The 12,000-nt window shown below is 33.2% G+C and overlaps 1 protein-coding gene and 1 non-coding gene across 2 annotated transcripts; one reads left to right on the forward strand and one right to left on the reverse strand.

The window, feature by feature from the left end:
- Nucleotides 1-5,485: 5,485 nt before the first annotated feature.
- Nucleotides 5,486-8,486, reverse strand: LOC111983081 (probable protein S-acyltransferase 19; the record flags this gene model as incomplete). The annotated part of the gene is given in 6 exon segments (XM_065765525.1): nt 5,486-5,715; nt 5,824-5,952; nt 6,046-6,117; nt 6,234-6,302; nt 8,056-8,243; nt 8,246-8,486. Coding segments are annotated over 6 exon segments (840 nt in total), but the record flags the coding sequence as incomplete, so codon positions are not given.
- A 366-nt stretch (nt 8,487-8,852) lies between these two features.
- On the forward strand, nt 8,853-11,639 carry LOC112032509 (uncharacterized). Its single transcript, XR_010625822.1, has 2 exons — nt 8,853-8,885; nt 11,352-11,639. It is a non-coding gene; the product is annotated as an uncharacterized LOC112032509 (transcript).
- The last annotated feature ends 361 nt before the right edge of the window (nt 11,640-12,000 follow it).

The raw sequence follows: 12,000 nt of genomic DNA on the forward strand, positions 1-12,000 counted from the left end.
CTATTTACATATATATACATTCGTGCAATATAATTTTCACATGATATGTATATATAATATCCATATGCTCTTTGTATACATTCATTGTAAATAATATTCATACGCTACTTTAATATGTAAATAGATATTCACATGTTAAGTATATGTATACTGTGTATACAAAACTTTTTCAAAACCGAAATGCCAAGTATTTAATTTGCTTTTCTAAAATGTGAACGTTGTGATTAAATTAAAATGATGTACTATCTTTTGGATAAGCGGGGCTGGATGCCGAACACCTTCCTCACCTGTAATCAAACTTTCGTGTCCAAAAATCTTTGGTTCGAGACTTTGGTTTACTTTAATTAATTTTTAAAGACCCTTGAATTGTTTTTTTTTTAGTTAATTAGGTAAGATGAATTAGAAAAATATGTGACTAATCGCACCTAAAATAAAACCAATGATTAGTGGCAACTCCTAAAAAAAGGGGGCTCGCGCACACACACACACACACACACACATCACCATAGTAACACATGCACACATAAACACGTCGCCAAGCATCCAATGTGGAAAAACTCTAGGGGAGAACACACACCACTTTCATGTGCCCTCTCTCTCCTCCCGAAGAGCATTGGTCTCTTAATAAGTTATTCATATGTTCTCTTTCTTTTGTTATCAAAAAAGTTTGTTGAAGAGGTTACAAAGATTTTTTTTTTTCTCCCCTTTTAATCATACATACTTCTAACTGCCTAGACCTTCTCAAAAAAAAAAAAAAAAAACTACCTGGACAATTATTTCATTTAATAACTCTTATTAAATAATCAATTGATTATCTAATTGAGCTTATCAGATTAACCCATTTGGGCTTTAGTATGTGGCTTGAAATGAGACCCAAGAGACAAACAAAGCTCTAGCTCCAATGGGTTTCAAACTTTCTATCAACTCTTGACTAAACCAAAATTATTATTAATTACATAACAAGTATTACTATGAAAATATAATTGTATTATAGGCTTTATTAATAAATCATATCCAAAGACTCTAATATAATATCATTTGACCCTTCCATAAAACTTATATAGTAAATAAAGTCATAATTAACTGCTACTTTCTAAATCACTATTTTATTCCTTGAGTCCTCAGTTTAATTTTTTTTGTTCTTTGCGTTCTTTGAATGTTTTTTGTCTTCTTCGAATGTCCTTTGAAGGTTCTTTGAATTTAAAGGCTTTTGGGTGAAAGTTCTTTGAGATTTTAGACGCTTGAATTCATAGAGTTTCGATTATTTGGGGGTTTTTAATGTTTTTAGAGGCTTTTGGAACTTAATTCTAGTGAAACTTCAAGTCTTGGAAGAAAGATTCGAATGAGTCCTCTTCAGATGTTCTTGAGGTGGAGTTTCGACACTTTAAAAAAGAAAAAGAAAAATATATTAAATGAGTTATGCGTGCTTTTAGTTAAAGTGGCCTCTTAGGACGAGTCCTACTTTAAATTGATGTCCTTCAAAATAAGTAGTGAATTATAATTGGCTCAAAATTAGAGAGCTTTACTAAGACTTGATGTTTGTTTATATTAACTTTTTATTTCTTTTAATAAAGATAATTATCAACTACTTTGATTAGAAAATTTTTCTTTGTGTTGTGGACCCAAGTGAAATGTGAAAATTTTTTATTTGTTAATATGTTATCAACTTGGATGACATATGGTATCATTAGAATTATTTTCTTTAATTAATTTAGTGACAAATAGTTTGGTGTTTATAACTATATTTTGTGTATCAAAAAAAAAAAAAAAAACTATATTTTGACGTGATAATTTGTAATTGGTTAAATGTAATAAATTTTCTCCTCTTACAATAATATTATTCTCATACCGGACATGTCCCACACACTTGTAGGATCTAAATCCATTTTGAGAGAAGCTGTGTATGCAATATCACATAAGATTATAGATCACAAACTCGCATGGATGGTGAGTACAAAATTGAAACTATAAAAAGCGACATGTATGAAAATGACCCAAACCGTTCGTGACTTTGTGGGTTTGGTTTTTATAACAAATCCTTAATTAATTTATTATGTTCTATATTTTTAAGTACAGAGGGAAGCAGACCAATTACAAATCATTAAATATATATATATATATACACACACACATTAGACAAATAAATTTTTATAGCAGATACATTAGACAAATTATTAACAAGTAAAAAACAATATTATCAAATGGATCGTCATGAATGACAAAATCCTCTCAGGGATGCATCAGCACATGTGTTTGACTTGGCACTGTTTGCTAATATTTGCTTGTGGTGCGGTACAGCCTTAAAAAGGCTTCCTCTTATACTAACTAACAAATATTTATAGATAGGAAGCCCTTAGCATGGGGTCCCCTATCTTTTTCCATGCAACTGGACACAGACGGCAAATTATATGGAATGTTCATACAGCGTACCAGTCTAAAAAGAAGAAAAAAAAAAGGACCACAACCATAGAGAAAATGAAATGACCAAACAAAATAAATTCATTAAATTGTGAAATGAATGAAAGAAAGAAAAAAAAGGGAGGAGGAAAAAGACCATGAAACAAGAAAAAGAAAAACAAGGAGGAGGAGACAAAGACCATGTTATTAAAAAGAAATTCCCTTGGTCTTTTTCTTTTGTATAAAAAAAAATAACTATTATTGATATATAAATAAATTGTTATTGGTCCCATAAAAAAAAAAAATTGTTATTGGTGGGTCATATCCTCAAAAACCGAAAAAAATAAAATAATAAAAGCAGTGGGGACCATTAGGAAAAAAAAAGGAAAACAATAATACAATACATACATGGCCAATGCTTTGCAGCAAAGGCATACCTTTTTTTTTTTTTTTTTTGGGTAAACTCAGAGAGACACATCTAACAAAATATATTACATCATAGTAGCAACCAATATGATCACAAACAACAATACAATAGCCTGTCAAAGCGCAAAGCAAATTCTGTACTAGTGTCAACGCTTTTACCGCTTTTTGTGTTTGTTGTGTTTGTCTTTTTATTTTGGTCACTGTGAGTTTGCTTTTGTCATATCTCACATTCATTCTCTTTCACCGTTTCAACTCAGCTTCTCTCTCTCTCTCTCTCTCTCTCTTTAGACTCATTGAAGTTTCTTTCTGAACTGGGTTTCTATTTTTATTTTTTATTTATTTTTTATCATCATTTATTTGTCTCTTATATAGTATTTATTTTCCACCATAAATTTTCTTTAAAAAAAAAAGAAGAAGAAAAAAAAAAAAAAAAAACCTTTTTTGAAGTGAGTATTGGGTAGGAACATCATTTATTTGTCTCTTATATAGTATTTATTTTCCACCATAAATTTTCTTTAAAAAAAAAAGAAGAAGAAAAAAAAAAAAAAAAAACCTTTTTTGAAGTGAGTATTGGGTAGGAGTGAGAGCTAGCAAAATAAACAAAAAATTTAAAAAAATTGTAACTTTCTTTTTGTTGGGTTCTTTTTAAAAGGAACTAATTTTGTTTACACATATAGTTTGGTTACAGAGAAGGAAACCTCTTTTTTGCTTTTTCTCTCTTCAAAACTTCATCTTTCTCTCTGGTTTGTGTTTCTGTCTCTAAGAGGGTGTGTGTGTGAGTATTAGGGCTTTGGATTCTTTGTAGGGTGTGGGGTTTTTGGGGTCTGAATTGAGGTAGTTATGGTGAGAAAACATGGATGGCAACTACCTGCTCACACCTTTCAGGTATGTGTACATATCAACTCTGTTTAACTCACTTCCTGTGCTCACTTTTTCATTTTTTTTTTCCCATTAGGGTTTTGTTAAAGCACTGATTTTTTCATGTGGGGTTTTCTCTGAAATGCTATATGTTTAGAATATGATCCATTTTTGGTATGCAAATTTTATTTTTTGTCTGTATTTTGATGCTCAATTCATGTGTATGGTGGTGCTTTCTTTTGCCAGCATTGTTCTGTGATTTTCTTTAGTATGCACTTGTTTCTGAGTAATTTTTTTTACTCATGTGAGGAGAAACTTTTAAGATCAATCAGGAGCTATATTAGTTTTGGGAGTCAAGGAAAAAAAGTATAATTTTGAGTTCCTGAGTGCATGTTTTATATTTTTAAAGTAATCTATCAAAAAAAAAAATGTTTTATATTTTTAAAGTAATTGGTTAGACCTGGGTAGACTTGGTCCTTTGTTATCTTTTACTATTTGTTTTTCATTTTTGGATTGTGTAGTGTGGCCTTACCCTCCAGTCCGTTTTTAAGAGGAGAGGAAGTGTCATTTTATTTTATTTTTTGATGAGTAAGAATGTTATATATACGAAAGGCTACTCTATGCATGAAGAACATAGAGCAAACCCAGAAAATACAAGAAGGAGAAAATAGAGAAAAAACAAAAAAGAAAACCAATCAACAGATTAATTACAAAGAGAAAGAGAGGAAGTGTCATTGTTCTAACATTATTTGTGTGTTCAGAATTTGTTATTTGTCAATTTCTATTTTCTGTTCTCTGAGTGGCAATTCACTTTTAGAAAAGTACTTCTATGGTTTACAGTTTAGTTGTTTCTTTATCACGCTAGTTCTTGTTCTTTTGATAAGATTGAAGTTAACTTGTTCTCTTTTTAGTTCTCGAGGAAAACAAATTAAAGAATAATTTTAAAAAGTTATTTATTTATATATTTTAATCAGTATTGTTAAATATGCTACAGCCTACAGTATCAGGTAAAGGAAGCAAAAAAGAAAAAAGAAAAAAAAGCATCAGAGTTGTTCTTGTTTACTAACTGGGCAGTGTTGAATTAGGACTGTAGACTTCATTTTTTTGGCGGGAAGGACTGTCGTATTGAGTCCTCAATCAACCTTGATAGTATTAAACTGCTCCTGTTTCAATAGTTTGTGGGTTTTCTGGTGTTAAATGGTTAAAACAAAGGTCTGTGTTTTGTGGGACATTTATTTGTATTAACAACAGAAGCTGGAAATGGTCAATATGCTGGTGGTTGGTATGTTTTATCATTTATTCTATTACCATTACTTATAAAAAGAATGTGCTGTTGCTATCAATGAATCATCAGTTTTATTATATCGCACGACTGGTTATAAAATTTTGTGGACTTTTTGGTTTATGGTTTACTGTTGAGTGTTGAATAATTGCTTAATGCTTTGCAGTTATGCATTAATAGCATCTATAAAGGTGGAATTTCTTATATCCATTTTTTGGACAGTAGATTTTCTTTTTATTCTTGTTTTGTTATAAATACCCATGTTTATAATTTCATGTATTCTAAAATATTTTCAAATTTCTTACTTGGATAGGTTGTTGCAATCACTGTATTCTGCTTGTTAGTGGTTGCATTCTATGCTTTCTTTGCTCCTTTCCTTGGAGGACGTACCTGGGAGTACATTCTGGTTGGCACTTACTCCCCAGTGGTATGTGAGTTCATTTGATTTCTATGCAATTATGTTCCCCCCCCCCCCACCCTTCTCTTTTCTCTGGGTTTAATTTCTAGTTTCTACACTTGGTTAATTGCCAAAATGGATTACACTGTACAACTAGCATTCCGAACCCAATTATAGTTATCTCCAAATATTAAGATCTCTCCCTCCAACTTCTCTATGACAAACCTAAACACCATAGAAGGCAAAATATACACAAAATTTCCCGGACACTGACCTTTCTAATTAGTATCATGTGGAAAAAGAATAGTTCACCCAAAGGTATACATGCCAGCATGGAAACTACCGTACATAGAGCCTACATAAAATCAGATCAAGCATTAGCACAAGATTCTTATTAATTAGTATATTTAAACAAATTAATTATATGTCAACATTGGGTAAAGCATTTTGGATAAGAGTGTACCACAACTGTTGCAAAGGGGGGACGAGTGAAACCATTTCCAAGCGTATCAAAAATTTCAGCTTCCATGCCTTTCTTATTAACAAAGCAACGCACTAGAACAGCAATTCCAACTCCAGCTTCAATAACAAGCTGAACCAAAGAAGTAAAAGGAGGGGAGAGGGGGGATATTAGCGCCCAAGAAAATATTTTCTTTAGAAATAGTTATCAGATGGCAATACATACCCAAACAAGACTTATGGCCATGAGAGAAATAAAAGTCACATAATTTTTGTGCCCTACACAATTGTTAAGCCACTGCAGCCATATAATATATAGAGGTTAGTCCCTAAAGAAAACCAAGTATTTTACAATTACACAATACTTCATGACGTGTTCGTAAGGAACACTTTTGGAGCAATATGAAGATATACCCGGCAGTGGTGATCAAAACCATCAACACATTTATCACAACTTCTACAGTGTTTGCTGAATTTGCGAACCTGCAAAATGAAAAGCATCCATGGTTACCATACAAAACCAAATTGTAGTAATGTTTTACTGCACAGATAATTTTTGGCCATGTGCTTTTCTTGCACCAGAGTGTGCCATGACATGAGTCTACCGTGGCCAGAAACCAAGAGAGATTAAATTTAAGATGACCCTATCATCCCAACTGAATTTTCCTAGATGTAGGGTCCTTGGTAGCTTAAAAGAAGTGAATAAAGATTGGCACATATCTAATATATTACTAAACAAACATGACTTCAGAATCCAGGAGAAGTTAAAGAGATATAAGCACCATTTTTTATATCAAGAAGCACGGTGACCTAAAATATGCAGAGAAATTAAATCACCCCATCAATCTAATAAGGAAAGCTCAAGTACTGGCAACATCAGCATTAGAATCATGGAGCATATTGTAAGTCCGTCCAAAAATAATTCAAAATCTAAACAGAGTACCTATTTTGAAAAAATAACAATTCTTCACCTAAGCAACGACTATTTTTCACAAGGCAAGATATTTGATAACCATCTCCATGAATAGGGTTTAAATGTCTGAGCTCTGAGGCCTAGGGAATTCTCCTTACTGGAAGTAAAATGACTTAATTAAAGGCGCAATAGAGACAGGTTCCTTATGTTATCAAAAAAATAAAAATAAATAAGGAGCAATAGATACAACATAACCATTAATGATTCTGATTTCTAGGTACCATACCTAAACTGTATCAAAGTTTTCTGAAGTAGACATACCCTACTCCAGTGCAACCAGCTATTCCCAAAACCTTTACTTTCCATAACATAATAATAGGATGGCAACCCATGACCACTAGCCTTTTCCAAGACCAATCTAAATTGCTAGGCAACTAAAAATAAAATTAAAAATAACCTCTGCTGAACCATCAGAATTCCACTGTTGATATGGTCTACTAACCAAGAGAGAGATTTTAAAAGGACCAAAAGATAGTGAAGAATAAAGGAAAAAAAAAAATTTGATTCCAACCAAAATTTTGCTCCTGGAGATTGAGAAATGGTCAGATCCATAATCCTAATTGGACATAAATATTCTTAACAAATGAATGCACCCTACTGAACTAAAAATTATAGATCCATTTAGGCTAACAAAACCTTTGACCATTGCAATCAAAGAATTGAGCATTACGTGAAAAAATTTCTGCTCTCAATCAGATTGAACAGAAATCTTCCGAAGCTAGCATAATCATCCTCGACACTATATCGGTATATTATTGGATTTCATGAGCTTTCCCTAAGTTTAAGGTCAATAACATACATGATTTGCCCACCTAACATGGTTGCTGAAGCTCCGAGTACTATCATCTCAACTCAATATATTGTTTCGGTCTCTCTCTTTATGTGTGTCTCTGTGTATGATAGTAATTATGCACTTAAAATAGTACAGTAAAAGTAGGAATATACATCGCATGAGTACAAGGGCAGTAGACTCAAGATGACGCCTGAAATTATAACCTACTACAAACTTTAAAATCAAATAGAGAAGAGTTTAAAAGTCAATTTCAACTTGGGTAGAGTCAAGATGCCATCAAAAGTTCTAGAATTTCTCTTCCCACACCACATGAGACATGAAGGAATTGCATTACACACGTTGCTAATCATTGTAAAACAAGACTGCAACAAATGTATGAGGAAATAAAATTGCTAGGTGTGACAAGTATTGACCGTAACAAAATACATCACTCTTATAAAAAAAACATCATACTTTTCATGATGTTATACCTCAGCATTACACAGTGTGCAGAACAAAGCCTCTTCACCAGTGCCCTGCTCCTCAGCTGCCCCTTCCTGTTTGCGGCAATCTTCATGCACAAACAATGCACAGAAGATTCCTCCCATGTTAGAACAGGATTTTGAGCTCGTTGGTTCCAAGGGAATATTTACTCCCCCAACTTCACCTACTGAGCCTTCCTACTAGAGTTAGCCCCTGCTATAGAACTTTTGGAAGCTGATGACGGAGAAGAATGCTCCCTGCTAGCAGTTTCATCAAATTTTCTAGGCAGGTCATTTGCTGATAACCCATGATTTGTATTGAGAATATTAGTTGTCCCACCATAAAATTTGGACATAATTCCAGGATCCGCTGGGTTAATTGCAGTACAGCGAACATAAAGAATGAAAACAAGGAGTGCCTGTGATGAAATGATAGGGGAATAAAATTAGACATAAGTTCTATAGTTGATAGAAGAAAATGAATCTAGGAAAATTCTAATGCCATGATATTATAATTAAGACAATGCATAATATGAGGTGAATGAGATATTTATGGTCATCTCCTTCTTCACTTAGCAAAAGGACACTAAAGTTATTTACTAACAGTTATCATCATCCACTCATCTCCTTCTTCACTTAGCAAAACATGTATCAAATATTAATTTTGTTTTGCTTCGAAGCTGAGATTACTCAAAATTCTCTGTAATTGTGTTCCAGTCAATTTATCCAGTTAGAAAGAGCATCCTAAAACAATGAGATAATGAAATTTTCAAAAACTCCCAAGAAGTGAAAGAGAGACAGCATCTTGAAGATTAAGCGTGCCAGGCGCCAATGTCAAAGTCAGTCACACTCTTTCTTTCTCTACTTCTTTTCAATTGTCTCTTCCATTTGTCAAATATTTGCTCTCTTTTCTCTTCATTGTTGAGTTGATGCCACTTTTCTCGATTGTTTCATAGCCATGCTTTTGTGCTTTGCTTTAACACTGCATAAGCTGCTGGATATTTGTAAAATGGTATCTACTTTAATCATACTTCAAATTTGTTATCTTGAAATGCAATTATCTTGCTATACCATCCTAGCATCAGTGCCAGTCACCTGAAAGAAAAAAGCTATGCTCTTGTAACTGTTCCCATGTTTGCCAATTTGGCCTCAATTATTTATTTATTTATTTATCAATAAAAAAGTAAGTATTTCATTAAAGAAAAAAAGAGGTCCAAGTACATAGGTAGAATACTACAAAACTCTCGAGCAGAACAAGGAAAAAGAAGAAAAAAAAACATGTTAACAAAGATACATGCCGTGTCATTTGTGCCCAACAATTTGTATTGGAAACCTTAATTTTACATCTTGTTGCCTTCAGAATCTTTGGGTAGAAAGCCGTAGTTGTTGTCACATACATACTGGACTGTTCAGGCAATAGAATACACTTTTTAAGGTTCATATGCCTAGAAGCAGTGGTAGGGAGACCGGCAAGGGGAAGACTACAGTGATAATAGATGGACCTTGATTAGTGATGAGTCTCATGACATGAGCACTGCAGTCACCATCTTTTGTGGCATGCTTTTTAAAATTTGTGTTCGTCAGAATGTTGACATGTTTGTCAATTGTCACTATATCCAATATCTATGTCATTAGATGTTATGAACTCATGTTTCTGATTTCATTAAGTTATCGATGTGTGCGAATATACTTTATTATATGCAAATGATGTTTTCATTGATAAGTTACTGATGGATAAAAGTATCACTTCATAGAATCACAAACGTTCTTTTCGCTATTCGGTTTACCCTGCAACATATGGTATTTCTTCTTCTGTTATTATAAACAAAATTGATGATTTACTCTGGTTGTGTCAATGCTAATGTTTGAGGTTTGGTCCTTCTTTTCATTCTTCTAATCATTTGTGATACAATGGGAGCCTTATCCGACCCCCCCCGCCCCCCCCCCCCCCCTCCCCCCCCCACAAAAAAAAAAAAACCTTCTATGGTTGATCAAAAGAAACTGATCGCAATTTGCCTCTCTCTCAGATTCCATTGCCACTATCTTTTCTTTCTTCCCATAGATTTTTTTTTAATGATTTAATACAAATGTTTCTTGCTATTTTTTCCTTTAAACTTTATTTCAAAATTGAAATGTAATGTTTGTGATTGAACTGTTTGTTTTTCTAGGAAATTGTCAGTGAACTCACAAAATTATTATTTTTTAAATTTTGGTGGGGCCTGGGAATATATATGCCCTGATCTGCAGGGTGGGACGGTGTCAGGAGAAAGTATTTTTAGGCAGGGGATGGGGCACCCATGATCCTGACCCACCCCATTACCATTACTATTATCAAATCTTTTTGTGCGTGTGTTGTCTCATATTTGTCCGGGTTCTAGAGAAGTAATATTGTCTGAGTTCGCAGCTGGGTGGTTGTCGGTGCAGTTGTGTTTTCTATACAGGTATGAACATCAATGTAAATACGGTTACAGTCTTTTGGGATCACTACATATCCGTTGGCAATGACATTAGAGACCTTGGTCTTACCAATCTGATTTTAACTATCAGTTTTCATTTTTGTTTTCTGGGTTTTCCCTGATTTTGGGCCCTGATGTTACTGATCAGAAAGGACTTTTCATCAACTTCCTATCAACTTTTTGTAGTGGAAATATCTACTGCAGAGATTTTGAAGAAGTTTGTCATTTGTGCTGTCTGCCTTGATTTAATAGAAACTTAAATTTGTTGAGACCATACTAATGAATGAGAATGAAGTAATAAAAGGTTTTATCGGTTTTGATATTCTGTGGTAAAGGTGGTTATAGATGAGGATTATCCTTTTCTAGACCAAAATTTTCCTTGAATTTGTTTGTGTTTTGGTTCCAATACAATGTGATATTTCTTGATTTATAAGTCCATATTATTGTTGAAGAACTTGATACACCATAGATTCTAATGTTTGTAGTTAAGCCAAGTGTAATTCATAATATTATTTTCTAATGTTACGTTAAGCAAGATGGATCCCAAGACTATAACCTAACATCACCCAAGACCAGGGGATGAAGTCTAAATGTTTCTTGTATGGTAGTTTAGATAAATGACCTAACTCATGATATATGATGATTTGAATTATTGGGTGTATGTGTAACTTACCAATCAATATGTCTTACCAATTGAAACATTGCCTTCATGGTTGATTTCTTTGAACTTGCAGGTCGTACCTGAAATGTTGTATGGATGCACTGTTATTCTAATTTTGATAAGTATAGGATACTAATTGATCCTTTATTTATTTACGTATTTACTTTTTCTTGTTTTCAATGAAACAGATGGTTACTCATAGCCCGCGATGTTGCAGAATGCCTTACAAGGTGTTGGCTGTTTCTGTTGGAGAGGATTAGGTTGATAATAGAATTAAATCTGCAGACGTACCATACCACCTTATAATGGGAAATGGATTGGCCTAAGGTGCTTGGAAGTGAAGGTCAGACAAAATTTTGTGAAGTAATTTTATATCTTTTTCACCTTTGGAGAACTACACAAAGTGTGAGCACACATAATATTGTAGACCGCTCAAGAAATTTTGATTACAATATTATCTTTGTCCCATCTCTCAAGTGCTCTTGTTACAATCTGACATATTGCCGATTTACACTATTCACGTCTCCTATTTTCCATTAGGGAGGCCCCTATTTCTACTCCGATTCAAAGTCCCCCTCCTCACTTATTTGTTGTAACAATTGAACCATTAAAAAAAACAAAAAAAAAAAAACCTCTCCTACCTCACATTTATTTGTGGGACATAAACTTGTGATATTTGGTCCCGTTTGGTAAGCGAGTTCAAACACATGTTTTCAGTTTTTAAATAATATTATACCTATTTTTATATTTTTTCACCCACCCGCATTTTTTAAAGAACTAAAAATTATTATTTAAACACATGTACCAATCAGACTCATTTTTATTATTCTTCAGGTC

The sequence above is a fragment of the Quercus suber genome, unplaced genomic scaffold (assembly GCF_002906115.3).
Source record: "Quercus suber isolate HL8 unplaced genomic scaffold, Cork oak 2.0 scaffold_635, whole genome shotgun sequence".
Taxonomy (NCBI): domain Eukaryota; kingdom Viridiplantae; phylum Streptophyta; class Magnoliopsida; order Fagales; family Fagaceae; genus Quercus; species Quercus suber.